Source organism: Denticeps clupeoides, chromosome 7, assembly GCF_900700375.1.
Source record: "Denticeps clupeoides chromosome 7, fDenClu1.1, whole genome shotgun sequence".
In the NCBI taxonomy this organism is placed as follows: Eukaryota; Metazoa; Chordata; class Actinopteri; order Clupeiformes; family Denticipitidae; genus Denticeps; species Denticeps clupeoides.
This window is the reverse complement of record NC_041713.1, coordinates 7,773,682-7,790,555: the sequence shown is the minus strand read 5'-3', so window position 1 is coordinate 7,790,555 and position 16,874 is coordinate 7,773,682. Positions and strand designations below refer to the sequence as shown.

The window sequence follows — 16,874 nt, the reverse complement described above, 5'->3', positions numbered from 1 at the left end:
GGGCGCCGCAGCCCCGCGTTTAACACGACGCCAGCAGCCTGGCCGGCGTGAGGCGTTCCTCCGGCTCTGCCCGAGTAAATACAGCTAGTGGCGTTATAACGCGTTATGCCGAGGCGCCCTTAGTTAGCGCCGCTGCAGTCTCCCCCCCCCCCCGACGCACGGTCCTTTTAATGCGTTAATGACGCCGAGCTCGTACCCTAAATTAACCAAAAAAAAAAAAAAAAGCGAGTCTTTGGCGATATTTGGGATTTTTTTTTTCTCTCCGCGTTTTCCTTTTTAAGGCTCCATTGTTGGAGGGGAACCCCGGTTTGATTTCGTTCACTGTACAGTGAGGAGGAAGCCGAGACACGAAGCAGACCCCCGTCCTACATCTGGGGGAAGAAGAAGAGGAAGAACCGATAAAAAAAAATCTGTCCAGTTGTAATTAAACAGGCAGCGTGCGGAGCGAGAACTGATCCATGTTAATGTCGACCGACGTCGCATCTATCATGCTGCCCGTGAATCGGGGAATGATGGACCGGGAGCGGGATCTTGACGCCGCGCCAGGACCCCACGCCAGCCCGGCCGGAGGGGCCGCGGCGGTCCGCGGGATGAAGCGGGGCGACCCGGAGCCGGACGCGCAGGCGGCGGTGGCTCTGAGCGAGCTGGCCGGGGCCGAGTGCAAGCGGCCGCGGATAGACGGCGCCGGGACGCCGGGCGACGTCGGACAGGTAAGGAACGCTGCGGGACGGAAAAGGGGAGAAACGTGGCGCGGGCCTGCGCGGTGGGGGAACAATGGTGACGCGACGTGGGTCCCGCTGCAGTGGCCGCGGGGAAATTACACGCGGCTCCTGATGCAACCGCGGGTCCCGGCGGTGAAATGGCCGCGTCGTGGGCCGGCACGTGTGCGGCTTGGCGGGGCTCTCCGGCCCCGGTGATGTGCCGGAGGGGGGAGGGTCGTCGCGGGAGACACAAAGGACGCGGCCGGCGGTGCGAGCGCGTGGGGGGTTCGTCCGCGTCGACGTCCTCTTTGCATGCCGGGAAGGGGTCACGGTAAAGGTTACGTGCGGATGAGGAGGCCCGGGTCGGCGAGAGCGCTGCCAATCAGCGCCATTGATCGCCGCGGTACAAGAGGTCAGTCTGGAAATTCGCCCGGAGGTGTGATGGGGGGGACAGACGGATGGAGGAGGGGTGGTCCAGGACAGAGGGAAGGACGGATGGAGGGTGTGTGGGAAATGCTGTCGGTGCAATTTTAATGCAGTGTGGCCTGCGACGTAATCAAAACGCACCACAAATCACAAAACAGCGCAAGTGGTCGGGAGCAGAACGATGGTCCAAATGCAGGTAAATGGGATTAAAGTGAAAGAGTTGATGGCGCGATGGCAAATGATCGTGACATTTGGTGGCAGTAAAAGGGACGGCCTTTTGTTCTCTGCCTGCTGCTATTGTCCCCTGGCCACCCCCGTCTCCCCCCAGAGCCACGTCCCCCCCGCCTTTCACTAATTGACTTCAACACCGTAGATTCTGCCTTCCATGTGACTGAGAGGCTACGCACCCCTCCCCTCCTCACACACACACACACTCATCCACACACAGGCCGCTCTGTCACTCACTCCTCCTCTGCTGTTCCTGTCATTCTCTCCGCATGCCTCCCCTTTTTTGGTACGGGAAGATGCAGTTCTTCGGGCTGTGGCTGTCCCTCTTGAAAGGTCTCCACTATCATACATTAAGGCACGCGCGCACGTCCTGGACTCCAGGCCTTGGTGTATGAGCCTAATAAGCACAGCGCAACGTAATTTAGAGCGATTGGGGGCTCGGGGCTTACTGTGGAAACACTCCACAGATGTTGCAATTGGTTCATTTGCAGGCTTATTTTATTTATTTATTTATTTATTTTTTACATGCAATTGTTGAATCCATAACTATCCTCGCATTTCACGTTGTGAATTTATGTACTAAACGTGTTATTAATGTTTTCTTTGTTTTTAAAATATTGTGTGAATGGCCCTGTAGCCTACTGTGCACTGGTTTATGCTCTGGGTTTTTTTTTTTTTTTTTTTTTTTTTTTTTTTTTACACCCCTTCCTTGAAAGGCACCGGCCTGGTCCTATCTGATGGGCCGTACACTTTGTGCCCACTGTATTTCCTTTCACCCCCAGAGAGCCGATTTGACCGATCATTGGCAGCAAAGAGGCTTTCTGTCACCTTAACAAGATCAAAGCTCATTTGGCCAAGCGGAATTAACCAGGCTGATCGCTTTAAGGGCAGTCGGGATGGAGGGGGGCGGGCGAGAGAGGGAGGAAGGAAGGAAGAAAGAGAGAGGGGGGACCTTCTCAGTGTTTGTCTTAACCATGTCTGCAGTGTAACATTAAGAATGCCAAGTGGATGTTGTGTTTGCTCACAAACTTTGTTGCAGCCTGACAAGAGACTAAAAAGAAAAGGGAACAGACAGAGCAGCCCTCCCCATTCACCCCTCACTCTGTTTAATGATTGGCACTGAACTTTGAGCCAAAAGCGGCATGGTCACCCTTGACCTTTAACCCTCTTGATAAGATTGAAGCTCTCGCGCAGAAGGGAAAATAAAGGTTACTCAATGAGTGCGGATTGAATTGAAAATATATAGCACCCACTAGGCTACTGTAGGGTGTTAGTAGCCTAGTGGGTAACGCACTCGCCTATGAAGACCCAGGTTCAAATCCCACTTACTACCATTGTGTCCCTGAGCAAGACAGGGGGACTGTCCCTGTAACTACTCATTGTAAGTCGCTCTGGATAAGGGAGTCTGGTAAATGCTGTAAATGTAAATGTTCCCGTGTAAACACCCCCTGCCCGGACATCCTCAGTGCCCTCAAACTGTCATCCTTTCTCTTGTCTACAACCGGACAGTCCCACACCCCAGCCGCTCCTCATGTACACAACTCCACCCCCAAAATCCCACGGTCAGCCTGCCCACCCCCCATAAACTGGATCTCCCGCATGTTTACGTTTACCAGACGCCCTTATCGAGAGCGACTTGCAATCAGTAGTTAGAGGGACAGTCCGCTGGAGCAGCTCAGGGCGAAGTGTCTTACTACCATTGTGTCGGGGTAGTAGCCTAGCGGGTAACACACTTGCCTATGAACCAGAAGACCCGGGTTCGAATCCCACTGACTACCATTGTGTCCCTGAGCAAGACACTTAACCCTAAGTTGCTCCAGGGAGACTGTCCCTGTAACTACTGATTGTAAGTCGCTTTGGATAAGGGCGTCTGATAAGTGCTGTAAATGTAGTTAGTGGGATTTGAACGAGGGTCTTCTGGTTCATAGGCCAGTGTGTTACCCACTAGGCCGGTACCCCCCTATTTGGAGAATTTCTTGCAGTTTGCCTGCTGTTGTATATGTTTGTAATAAAAAATCCACTTCATGAGCTGCTTATACTGTTCTGGCCAGAACATATCTTACATTTTTTAGAACTGTAGCACGGTTTGAGATCCTTTACTTTACTTGGCAGGCGCTTTTATCCAAAGCGAATTATCCAGCAATTCTCATTCGGTTTCTATAGTTTTTTTTTTAGTTGCGAAACTAAGAGCCCCGATAAGGCCTAACTTGTCGGGCAAAGAGATCCACTGGATCCTCTCATGTTGACCTAATTCCTTTCGTGTTGATGGCTGGCTCTTTACCCCTCCCTCGACGCTCCCTCCCTCAACACTCTCTCACTTTTCACTTAAAATAGAAAGTAAGGAGAGGGGAAAGAACTGAGCAACACCCGTTTTTTTTTTTTTTTTTCTTCTCCTCCTTTCAGACTTTCTGTAAACTGAACGTCTGTTCTCTCCGGCCTCCTGCAACTGTAACGTGTGTGAGTGACCCTGATGGTGTGACAGTTGACACCCTATTGTGCTGCAGCCATTAAACATTCCTGCCTGCCGTCTCTTTCTTTCTTTTGTATGGTGAGCCGTGTTGGATGTGGTGACGGTGTTTTTAAGAGCAGTAGGCCATCTGGTAACATACACCAAACCGTCATGGGGCCATATGGCTAACAGCTTGACTGCTTATGGTTTTTTATGGAGTTTGAGTTGGAGTTCGTGTGTGTGTGTGTTTGCAGACAGTTCGAAACCCCATTTTCCCACCCTTTAAGGGAATCTAAGACACATGGCGTTCCTCCGTTATGAGTCAATGTCCCCCCCCTTTCCTCACCCTTTCTTTTAAAAACTCGCCTGTAACTTTTTTGGTCTCTTGTCTTTCTCTCCTTTCCCATCCCTGCTCAACGTTTTTTCCCCTCTCTCGCAGCTCTGTTATTCCCTTCTCCATCCCCCACTCCTTCATCTCCCAGCAGATTGAATCCAGATGTTGCTGAATTCTTTCTCTTGCCCACCCCCCTCCGTCTCCCGTGCTCAGACCTAACTTCTCTGTTTATCACCCAGTCCAAGCAGTAGTATATTTTACCTCCAGAATATTTTTTTTTTTTTAGGGGTGAGGGGGTTTCCGAGGCGTCTGACGCATCGTCCCGTGTGAGTGGTTACTGGTGTTGTCAGAGCTCTGTTTGGCCTTGAGAGCGTTCTTCATGCTGCGAGTGTCAGGAGATGCAGTCTCTTTCACAGCGAGCCTGGTCCCCAGCCTCAAGCGTCCATCTGACAGATTGGATCCGCGGACTGGCTTTTGGTGGAACCTGAAGTTTGACTTCTTCGTCTTGCCTTGTGCTTCGTTTCTTTTCTTTCCTTTTTTCTTACCCCTTGCTCGGAGTAGTGCGTCCCTGCAGGGGATGAGGCATGAGAGGGAAATTGGTTCCAGATGAAACAGGAAGTGTGGAGAGGGAGACAAAGAGAGGGCTGTTTGTGAGCGGCCGGAGAGGCTGGACGCTGCAGGGGAGAGGATCATCTCCCTCTCCTGTCATGGCACTGGGCTGCAGGATTGAAATATAGTGTTGCGCCCACTCTGCCGCATTCGAGCCCGTAGTCCTCCTGTTTCGCTCTGCCGTGAACTTGGTTTGAAATAAAAATGTCCTTTATTCTCCCTCTGCCCCTCTCTCTTTACCACCCCCCCGTCTCCTGATTAAACACTAAACTCATTTACAGAATATTGTCATGTGGTCAGCCAGTAGTCGGTACGCGGCCGTTTTTTTTATTATTTATTTTAACGATCGCAGTGTGTGCGTCTCTGTTTATCCGTCGGGACATGCCTGTTTCCATAATTGGTAGGAAAAACACATCGAGATGAAAACGGACTTTATTGTACCAAATTAAAAGCGTGAACAGGCCTGTGTTGTTGCATTGATGTGGCAGCCGGTTACTGGGGCCACCAGACATTGCTTTAGCAATGTAAGAATGTGGCCTTTTTCATTCTGCCAGTTTTGATCCTTAAAATATTCAGAGAGTAACTGCATATGCAGGTACAAAGCTAGGTAAAGCTGGGTGATTTACTTACTTTGGCTTTAAGTGGTTTCTAGACGGCTAGCTGCAACATTTTAAATGTTTAATGTTCATCAGTCTGGCGTGCTAGCTAGAGCTCATCAGCTACTGCAGTATTTATTTACACCATGGCAATTTGTGGGAACAGAAGTGGATTTGAGTCACCTGACTTGACATTCATATGCTAGGCAGATCCGTATATAGCCCCCCTCAGAAAGGAAACCCACCTGGGGTAGCAGGCAGCTAACCGTAAAGTCCGTCTTCTCCTGGACATCTGTGCATTCAGTTAACTGCTAACCTCTTCACCTCTGTGGGTGCTTCAGACGTCCCTGCTTCTTTTGCTCTGATGGTCTGCACGGTGTTCTTTGTCCCTATCTTTTTTTTTTTTTTTTTTTTTTTTTTGTTTCTGTGCTAATTGAGGCGACTTGTGTGTTTCTACCAGTTTACACTTTTATCTCTAGTCCCCTTAATCCAACGGAGCAGCCTGGCACAGGAAACGACTTTGTGTCTGCGAGAGAATGAAATAATCTAATTAAAAGTAATTAGAGAGCAATTAAAGCCACTTGAATCTGGGGCACAGGCGGCCAGTGAGAGTGATTGGGCTGGGGAGGGGGGGGTGTCTTTGTTGGCTTGACCGGTGAAGCTTCATTCAAGGCATTTTTACCAGAACAGATGTTCTAAGTGGTGATTCTGTGACCGAAAGGAGATTAATTTATATCTTATGCTAATTTAAAAAAGGATGTTATGTAATTATGCATAATTTAAAATAATGTCAGATAGATGTTATTGCTATGAAAATGTAGGTTTTTTTTTTTTTTTTTTTAGTTAATCAAGCCCATGTTTGAAAACATTGAGTGAATGGAGGTGCATAGTATTTCTGTCGTGCATTTGGTGTGTAACCAAAACAAGACAATCAACTAAGTGACCATCATTCTGGTCGTGACAAACTGCCTCCACTTACTGCTGCACCTGATTACAGGACATCTCTACTTGTGCTACGTTAAGGCATGCCACAGGGATCTATATTGGGACCATTTTAAAAATATTCCATATGATTACTTTCTTTTGAAGGACAGAGCAATTGTGCGTTCCACATTTGCCCTAAGTGTTTAGATTTAAAATGTACACCTACATTCATACATATTTAGGGACATATCCAGTCCCTCCCATTACCTGCCTTACTCTGATAGCTCTGCTTTCTGTAAGAACCTGGAATCAGAAAGTGTACTTGATTGAACTGCCGTCTTAGAAGGGTACTTTACCGTAAGGTTGTATCCCACTGAGTATCATAAGACTCCCATTTCATAAATTAGGTTTAAATAAAATTGATGAAGAGGAAATGAGCGTGAGAGACTGAGAACACCGAAAGACTCTTCAATTTTCAGGACTGGTTCTTTGCAGGGTTGTCTGAGAGTGCCACAAATAGCTTTTCTAATCCCTTCGTTTTCACAGTCTGTTAATACATCACATGTCATTTTATGAAGGCTTTGTGTTTCCTTTGTCACACCTCATGCTTTTTCTTCCTTTTGATGTCAGAAAAATGAAGCTCATCTCAGTGGATTTTTGACAGAGATTTAATTTTTTTTGGCCCGAGAATAACCTGCCCTTGCCCTATGTAGGCAGGCTGCCGGATGTGCTTCTCCAATGCAATGTTGACATTGTCCTCCTGAGTATTCCGTCGCAAGGATGCAAGGGACACGTCGAATGCTGACCGATGGTGTGCTTCTCCAGAAAATCCATTAGAGTTCAGATGCTTAGGTGGCTCGGCTGCTGGCTACCCCCCACCCAACACTGAAATCCTAACCATCCTGCCCCCTCCCCCCCCCTTTCTCAGCCTTTCTCTGCCTTTGGTATGAAGCAGAGTGAGCTCAGCCTCCGACCGAGTCTTATCAGCGGAATGAACACACACACACACACACACACACACACACAACACACACACACACACACACATTCGCTTCGAGATCACAGCCAACTAAAGGCAAACACGCTCGTACGCCCACTCAACACACACTACTTCCAGTCTCTGTCACTCCTATGTACAAGCCCCCCCGCAACACCCACTCACCCAGTTTTATGCACTGGTAGAGGGTCCGTGTGCAGATTTTCGATGAAACCACAGGAGGGTGGTGTTGGGCTGCGACACGCTTCGCCCTCTCACGCAATATTTATTTAATTAATTGGTTTTCCCATCATTCCCAATTTTACCATAACAGCCACCACCACCTTCTGAATGCAAGAATGCTACAGTCTGGGCATAAATGTATGTTTAATTGATTATTTGAAATCATTGTTTATTTGAGATCTATTTTATTGTTTGGTCAGATTAAGACAATCTAGGAGAAAATAGGAAATTGGTCTATTGACTATGAACAGGTTGGTATATTTAAGGCCATTTCCGACTGCACTGCTATCTTTGTGAAGAATTGGTCTTTAAAGCCGCACAGCTTTCCCTGTTGTTGAATTGGTCCCAGGCCTTCAGGGCTGAACCCGTCCAAGTTACAGCATGCCACATCACAGGCTCCTGCTGTGACAAAGAACATTTTTTTTTTTTCTTCGTTATAATTTTGGGTGGCTTACTTGCACTCGTTTACATTTACGTGAATTAGCAGAGGGTGGGGTAAGAAAAATGCTGTAAATTTTACGGCAGCGGGACATTACTACAACTTTGTAAAGGAGCTTTGGATGATGCCGCACAACATAACACTCGAGTAATTCTCTGTTTTGCCCCATGTGGGTGTGCAATTTTAAGTGGCCGTGTCAGTGCGGAGTCACTGTGTTAATCAGTATTACTGTTGAAATAACAGAGTTAGAGTTTGACCCCTGTTTTATCGGCGTGGCTGGCTGGGTGAGTGGGTTGGTCCGTGCGTATGAGGAGATTAATGGAAAGTGCCTTTTGTTTAATGTGTTGCTGTGTTGCTAGCGTGTGTGTTCGACACGAGGAGAGACGGTGCAGTAAATACAGACGTGTGTGTATTTGTGTGTGTGTGTCAGCGCGTTCTGGCTCTGTGTAGTTAATCCTTAGATCATCCTCTATTCATCCTCTCATCCTCCTCACTTACACCCTAATCCTGTCATCCCTCACTCTTTCTCTTCCCCATCCCGTTATCCTTTTATCTCCATCCTGTTATCTGTCTGCTGCATCCGCTGCTCCCTTTTTTCGCCCCCACCCCGAGCAGAAATGAACATATGTGCTGTTATTGATGGGGATATGTGATGGCTGTTATGAGTCGGGGTGGAGGGAATGGCAATCTGTGACTTGGCAACACATGATACATCCCTATTGTTGCCATATGTGCTTTTTTTTTTTTTTTTTTTTTTTTTTTTTATAAAAATGTAAATTTCAGGTTTACAGATTGAAAGTCTTTTCAAAATGTTTTGCTGGTTATTTGCTTGGAATTGATTTTTATTAATTTAATTTGCTTTAATTGGCTCAGTATATAAATACCTGCTGAAGGTGTAATGTTAGGTGTATGGGTTTAAATTGGATTGGGTCGCCTGTGTGTTCCATACGATACGTAAGTGACAGTAGTCTGTGCGGGTTTACCTGTTTATTTATTTCCTGATCTTTTTGTGCTGCCCATATTGCTGTGCCTTTAATTTAGTCCTACCAGCCACCCCCCCCCCCCCCGCACGCCGTGGCCTGGTGCTGCTGATGCACCATGTGCAGTGCAGACATTTGGGAGCTGAGCAAGGAAAAAAGCGGTATAACCCTTTCTCTCCCTCGCTCCAGTGCTGCTACAGCACAGAGACGACCAGGCCAGAGCCTTGACATGTTGCCATCCGATAAATAAATGATCAAAGAAGAAAAGTGGGGGGAGAGGAAAAAAAAAAAAAAGCTGCAATGCGGTGGGTTTGCGATCCAGCATGAAGCCAGCCAAACATCATCTCTCAGGATCGCGAGAAGCCAGTCGTTTATTTGCTCGCGCAAAGAGAGGAAGAGTGGAGCACGAGCGGAAAGATGGATTGCTGCATGACTGAGGGATGGGCCGAGGTGTAGAGGGAGGGCTGGAAGGCCTGGAGGTGGGATGAGTTTTTTTTTTTTTTTTTTTTTTTTTTTTTTTTTGAAGGAAAGGAGACAAAAAATGCTAAGCAGTGGGAGTGGCTCTTTTGATGTGAGAAGTGCTGAGTCCAACTGTCAGGAAGAGACACATGTCGAGACTGCAATAGAAATGTCTGAGTGACACAAGACCAAGGACACCAGTGCCTTCTGGAGTAGTGCATGATAGGGAGTATTTGAGTTTCTCCCTCAGTGGAAGAGAACAGATTTGCACCTTTTGGACGTCATGTTGGGACTGCATTATCATTCCCTTTTGCCGGTGAGTTTCGTATTTTCCTGGTTCGTTTTCCCCAGAAAGCATTTTAGCACGAAACGCTGCGTATCTGATGTGTGGTTAAATAGAGATTCGGGCCTTCTGGCACATTGTATTTGTACAGCTTGTTCGCTGCAGCTCTGGTGATTTAATAAGGGTGCTGCTTTTTCGACCCACATATGAGCTGGGCAGCCGGGTGCCCTTATTTTTTTTTTATTTTATTACATTTTTTTGCAATTTTTTGCATTGGTTTTTACACCTCCAAAACAAATCCTTTAAAAATGCAACTGAGGAGTTATGTCTGTATGTTTCTAATGAGCAGCGTTCTTCTGGCTAACCAGCTGCTGTAAGTCTGCTGTGCCCTGACTTGTCCTGAAGCCTGCAAATTCTTCCAAGGCCCTGGAGGTCCCTGAGTCAACTTTTTTTTTTTTTTTTAAACGACCTTTTCTGGTTTCTGATTTGGCCGTGTTTTGGTCTGTAGTTTGGGTTGGGGGTCGTTGGGGTAATTTACAGGAACTCTTTTGTCTTGTCAGCTGTCGTTGCAACCACCCCTCCCCTCCCTATCTTTGCCTGCGAATGAAAGGAACAGGTGCCCGGTAACAGTTGTCGAGCCAGTCCACTTGGCACAATTGGTAAAAATCCCCTTATGCACTCTGGGTCAGTCTATAGTTACTTTTCCCCCCACTGTCACGGAGGTTAGAATAACTTCAAGAAATGTCTTACATTATTTGTATTATTTGATCTGTTATACAGTGCTTTCTTCAAAGCAATTGAACCTTTTTGTCCTATTTAATTTCCCTCCTGAGGGCTGAAGCAGCTGTTATCTAAATGTTCCACCCCAACCGCCTTACACCCACTCTGAGCAAATGGTGTTGGGGGCAGGGTGGGGAGAGGTGAGATTGTGAGTGTGAATGGATTTTAAAAGTGACATCCTTATCCTTCTATACCCAGTGGGGATGAAGATGGACATGCACTGTTTCGTTGAGTGTTGCAGCATTTGCAACGCTTGAAACGTTAAAAGTAACACTTTTTAAATGTGCTGCAAATGTAACTGCAGTCTCAGCTAATCTACTGTAGGCAATAGATGACACCGCTAGTAGAAATTTGAAAAATGTACAATAAAACCGTATATAAGTGGTGATGGTGCTGTATTCTCATGTTAATGGTAATGTTGAGTCTTGCCTAAAGGGTTTTTGATTCAGTGTGTGTGTGTGTGTGTCCCATCCTTTTGTGTGTTTATTTGAGCATGTAACTGCTTGGGGGGGATCGTAATGTGGTGATGGAGAAGAGACATAGCAGGGCCTGAAAGTATTTGTGCAGCTCCACCCATGTGTTTCCCTACCAGGGTGGGAGTGACTGCAGCACAGGCCCTGAGCTCATTCTCTCTGTCCCTCATGGAAACTAGACCATTTGTACCTCCAGCTGCAGGTGGATTCATGAAGTCACTTTCTGGGGTCCTGTGTGTGTGTGGTGTGTGTGTGTGTGTGTGTGTGTGAGTAATTTTTTTCTCTCTTCCCCTTCAAAGCTTACTACAGTTCTTGCATTTATGGAATTTATCAGATGCCCTTATCCAGAGCGACTTACAATCAGTAGTTACAGGGACAGTCCCGCTGGAGACACTCAAGGTTAAGTGTCTTGGTCAGGGACACAATGGTAGTAATTGGGTCGTCTGGTTCACTTCCACCCTAAAAAGATGCTCCTTTTTTAAACAAATGTTGATATTAGTTCCTCATTATTAGGATTTTTAATAGGGGCATATAATTCTGCAATTTAACATGAGCACGTTTATTTCATACAGTGAAACTACGCATGGTATTTCCTGGGGAAATATAAAAAATATGCAAGCACTGCGTATACTGGGGCCTACAATGCAGCATTAACCAAGGTAGTTGTTCACCTGCGGCTCCACAATACATCTACAGGCGCGAACTGGAGAGGTTCATCAGACTGGCTGCTAGATATTTTCAGAAGCTCCTGCTGAGGTGCTCCGGAGGTGACGTGATGCAGTCACAGTGGCCTGATTATTGCGGTACTACTGTTGATTCGCTTAAAACCAGATTATCTTCCCTTTCCTTTTGCATCACTTTCACAAAACTGCAAATTAGTGTGGAACTTTCCACAGTGGGTGGCGCTAAGTGGAATATCAGGAGTCTCGTTGGCCTTCGACGTTTAAAGAGGTGTGGTCTTGCAGTCGTATGGAACTCCAAAGTGTTTAAAATTATACAACATTAAGAAATAAGAGAATGATAATAGCAACATAAAATTGTGAATTATCTGAACACATTTTGATATACAGCTATATAAATGTACTTATTATTGTGTGATATTATTTGATGGTCATTATTTTTATCAAACACAGGTTTTTATTTCATTTCAACAGTTTTTAATTCCTAAATTTAAAATGAAATTGTGAGGACCACTGGCGATCTCAAGGTTGGGAATGACCATTCTAAGCGATTATCAACCTCTCTGAGTAACTCAGAAACTGATTTTCTGCAGAGGAGAAGGCGCTGCAGCAGAAGACTTAAATCGACACTTCGTGTGCTATTGCTTATGTCTGAGCAAAGGAGCAGCCAATCACACAACTAGCTACGCCCTGTCTCTCTTGATTGACAGACGAAGTCATTCTGCTGAAAATGCTGACTGAAAAACATTATTTTCTTTATTAAAAACTGCTGAAATGAAATAAAACAATGACCACGAAAAAATGTAAGTACACACACCCATGCAGAACGCAATATATTTCACAATAAGAAGCTGTATATCAAAACGTGTGTAATTATTTCACATGTTTTTATATTTCCATTATATATAACTCTCTTGTTTATTCATGTGGTTATTTGTTTCATTATGTTGTATTTATGTCATTTGAACACTCTGGCGCTCCATGTAATTGGTCACCATTATTATTTTTAGAACCATTTATTCAGTCAAGGTGAAGACGGGACACTCCCACGGAAAATGAAGCCGAGGGAGGGGAACCCACGGCGCCGTCTGCAGCAGGGGCGTGAACGCGGAGGCCGTGCGTGCGTGCGTGCGTGCGTGCGTGCGTGCGTGCGTGCGCACGTGCGCGTGACCGTTTTTTGAAAGTAACGCCGCGTATAAACCATAAAGGTGGGCGCGGAGCGTCTGGCCCGGTTCTCTCCCCTCTCTCTCTGTGTTTTTATACGCAGAAACGCATGGGGTCTCAGGTAACGCCCTCCCTTCGTCGCCTCCTTTCTCCCTGCGCGCTTTATACGCTTTTTTCCCCCCGAGCTGCGTTGCTTGAAAAAGTTAACGCGCGAAAATGGACGCGCGCGCGCCCGCACAGGTAAATGTCGCCGCTTTCTTTCTTTTTTTTTTTTTTTACTGTCGCGTTGGTTTAACGCAACCCTCGTCTTGTGCATCGACCCAGCGTGATTGTCACTCGGCGCGTGTTTTTAATGTGCGACTTGGCCGCAGGAGCGTAAATAATCACGAGATAGACATCATGCACTGGTCGCTGGTCATTGCTCGGGTGTTCTTTTATTAAAAGAGAGAGCGATCATTCATTTTTATTATTTTTTTTTTTTTACTGTGTATTTATTGCCTAGTTCTCAGATAAGATGATGGTGTTCCCACACAGTAACTGCACCGTGCCCTCTCCTGCCTCCCGGGCTTCTAACCCACAGCACCTCAACTTCGTGTGTTGGCATGATGGAGCGATAGGAGCGAAAATATCCCACTTCTCCGCTCTGTTCTCTCGCTTTCTTCCGTGCAGCAGAAATATCTCTCTCTTTCCGCCGTAGACGCTTCGCCACGGCGACTCGACCCGGTGGACGCACCGAGAACGCCGCCTTTAGGAGCATGTCACTTGCTGAACTGTGACACGCTTGCCACCTTTTTGCATCTCTCTCTCTCTCTCTCATTTTCCCCCCCGTCTTCTCTGTAGTTAACGTAGCGTGCTGCCTTGCGCGTGTTGCTAAGTGTGCGCTGGCCTGTCACAGGCCCCTGAGTTTGATGATTACATAACGGGCTAATTTTTCCATGGGACGTCACCAGAGCCTCCCAAGTGTGCTGTTAAGGGTTGCCCTGCTTTTTGTGTGTCTGTGTTTTGCACTTAAGACTCGTCTTCTACCTCGAAGGGGTTCTGTGAGAAAATGGAGATGCTGTGGTTAGAACAAGCTGCAGGCCAGACTTTTTTTTTTTTTTTTTTAATGTAAGGTAAAATCTCAGGATTTGACTCCTTTTCATTCTTGACCAATGTCCTTTCGAGGTACGAGTGCACCTCACAGGCCTGATTGTGCATACTCCAGCTTATCCCTGTAATGCGCCGAAGCAGAAATGGGCATCAGACAATTTGCGTTCCTCCTCCATAACGCTCGCGCTGCGCTGAAATCCATAACCCCTCCCCACCCTCCCCCCCCACCCCCCTCGCGGCGTGCAACTGTCCGTTTAAATAAAGCCGAGGATCTATACAAATGGTTGGCCCTGTGTGATGTGCTGCTACCGTGGGTTGGCGTGTGCATCGTTGTGTAGCAATGTGTGTATCAAATTTTCAAGCCCTCAATAATAGATGTGGTTGCTGTGAATATTTTCATGGTAGACTGAAACCCACTGGCTGTCAGGGCTGCGGAGAGAATGGAGGAAGGAGGGCAAGAAGCAGGAGGAGAGTGAAATATAATAGGCACTTTTTTTTTTTTTTTTTTTACCCTCTCTCCCTCCACTGCTGTCAGCATGATTGAATTAACCCGGAGCTGCACAATAAACCGGTGTGAAAGCCCGTGACCGCTCCCACCCCTTCTAAATATTCCGTATTTCTGATTTGAGAGGCTTTTTAATTTAAAAGTTTAAATTGAGCGGCTTAGGACACAAAAATAAATCAACTTATTCATGGAAGTGATGTGATGTGTAGGTTCAGTTGCACCTCCACATCCACTCCTGCAGCTTCGGAGCGTCCTGTAGCTGTTGTCAATGACCACGAGACTCCCGGAACCAAAGGGGGAAATGGGATGTCTGCAAATCTGCTAAACCAACATTTATTCACATCGTATGGTTTCTCTTATTTCCAGGGAGCCTCAGACTCAGCCACTGGCCAAGAGGGATTAGTGGCCTTTTCCAACTTTCCCCCTCCACCACCCACCTCAGAATGGGCTTGGTGCGGAGTTTTCGGGAGCCCTGTATAACCCTGGACCACAGGGCCAGACAGAGTCAGCTACAGGGTCAATGGCCTGACCACTGCCCCCAACAATGTGAGCACACCAGTAAGTCTATTTCTTTTTCTTCTTATGTTAATAGCCATGACCAAATGATGAAGGAGGCTAATTTTACATTTACATTTATGGCATTTATCAGACGCCCTTATCCAGAGCGACTTACACTCAGTAGTTACAGGGACAGTCCCCCCCTGGAGACATTCAGGGTTAAGTGTCTTGCTCAGGGACACAATGGTAGTAAGTGGGATTTGAACCTGGATCGTCTGGTTCATAGACAAGTGTGTTACCCACTAGGCTACTACCACCCTTTTAATGGTGCCCCCCTACCAACGTTGTACTACATTTACAGCACTTATCAGACGCCCTTATCCAGAGCGGTTTACAGTCACCCTGGAGACATTCAGGGTTTTAAGCGTCTTGCTAAGGGACACAATGGTAGTAAATGAGGTTTGAACCTGTGACTTATTGGTTTGTCTAGTTCATAGGCAGGTTTTTGTTATGCACTATGCTACTACCACCCCTTTTTTGTTGGTACATTTGCCCATCTTCATCATGCAAAAACTTTTTCTTATTCAAGAAAAACACAGTCTTCTAGTACATTTGCAAGAAGATGACAGTTTCCAACATGCTTTTTCAAGGGAACCCATTACTAATGAGGCAAAATTCTGAGGCATTAAAAGGGCTTGCAGAGAAAATCCTGCGTTGTATAGGCTCTTGAGGATGGCAATTTCCTGCCCTTAGACTAAAGCATATGCAAACAAGTGGAGAGTCAAGAGCATTGACATGAATAAATGGCGAAAGGAGGATTAAAATTTCCATCCCTCTCCAGCAGACAGAAGGCTCCTCTCAGGCTGAGGTTCAGTGCGGCGCTGCGAGTGGGTCTGGAGGGTCAGGAGCATCTGGTGGTGACCACTCAGAGCCCAAAGGAACCCCAAAGCGCCTCCACGTCTCCAACATTCCTTTCCGCTTTCGAGACCCAGATCTCAGGCAGATGTTTGGGGTAAGAACATCTTTATGTGTCTCCTTGGTTTTTTTTTTTTTTTTTAAAGCCTTCCTAATAACGACACACAGGGAGCATTAGGAGGCTGTAGCATTAGGCTTCCATTACTGCTGCTGGATGGAACCCAGGTTCTGCTGGAGGCAGGGAACAGAAGTCATTATGGTCACATTAGAAAATGATGCCTCCTGTTTGCATGGGGTTATGGCTGAAACGAAGTAGTCAGTAATGGGTGTAAGTGCAATGGAGAAAAGAAGAAACCAAAGAAAAGGACTCTTGACTGAAACAGGCTAATGGTGCATTTAGTATTTAGTATTGCAATGGTGCCCCCTAGTGTACACACTGAATTTACCCAGTCCATGGTTTATGTAAGAGTTTTTTGTTGTTAATATAAACCTATGTTCTATTTTTCATACCTCAATTTTTTCTTATAGCAATTTGGAAAGATCTTGATGTAGAGATCATTTTCAACGAAAGAGGCTCAAAGGTGAGTGTACAGGACCTAATGCCTGACCACAGATTGATTTCGCAGATACTAAATTTTGTATAGATGCGGTTGCATTTCTTCAAATGATTGCCGTCAGGGGTGGTCACTTACGACCAATGGGGAAAAAAAAATATTATAAAATAAGACTTGACACACACTCATTATAATCTCACTTTGTGTTTCTTCTTTTGTTATTTCCTTTTTCTGACTGTCTTTGTGAACAGGGCTTTGGGTTTGTAACATTTGAGACGAGTGCTGATGCTGAGAAGGCTCGTGAGAAGCTTCATGGCACATTGGTAGAGGGCCGCAAGATTGAGGTAACTTTTATTGTTTTATTTAGTTTTTATTTACCACCAACATGTTTACATCCCTTGTCCCTTTGCTTGTACACATTTTTTTGCCTTGTTCCTGTCACCATTCTTATCACTGTTATGCCCTGTGACCCTGTTTTGGCTATGCTGTTGTTGCAGATTTTCTGTTCATTAAATCAGTTGTTTTGGTTTTAGTTCTTATTTTCTCTGGGGGCCAAACATGTGGGTGTA

The 16,874-nt window shown here is 46.2% G+C and overlaps 1 protein-coding gene across 1 annotated transcript in view; it reads left to right on the top strand.

Annotated features, from left to right (window-relative positions):
• The first annotated feature begins 210 nt into the window (after positions 1-210).
• The window catches only part of LOC114793780 (RNA binding protein fox-1 homolog 2-like), a 30,799-nt gene continuing 14,135 nt past the window's right edge, over positions 211-16,874 (top strand). The window contains exons 1-5 of the mRNA XM_028985907.1: positions 211-710; positions 14,705-14,790; positions 15,678-15,841; positions 16,280-16,332; positions 16,557-16,649. Of these exons, the coding sequence (XP_028841740.1) occupies positions 459-710; positions 14,705-14,790; positions 15,678-15,841; positions 16,280-16,332; positions 16,557-16,649 (648 nt within the window). The 5' untranslated portion in view covers positions 211-458. The remainder of the gene's footprint in view (positions 711-14,704; positions 14,791-15,677; positions 15,842-16,279; positions 16,333-16,556; positions 16,650-16,874) is intronic.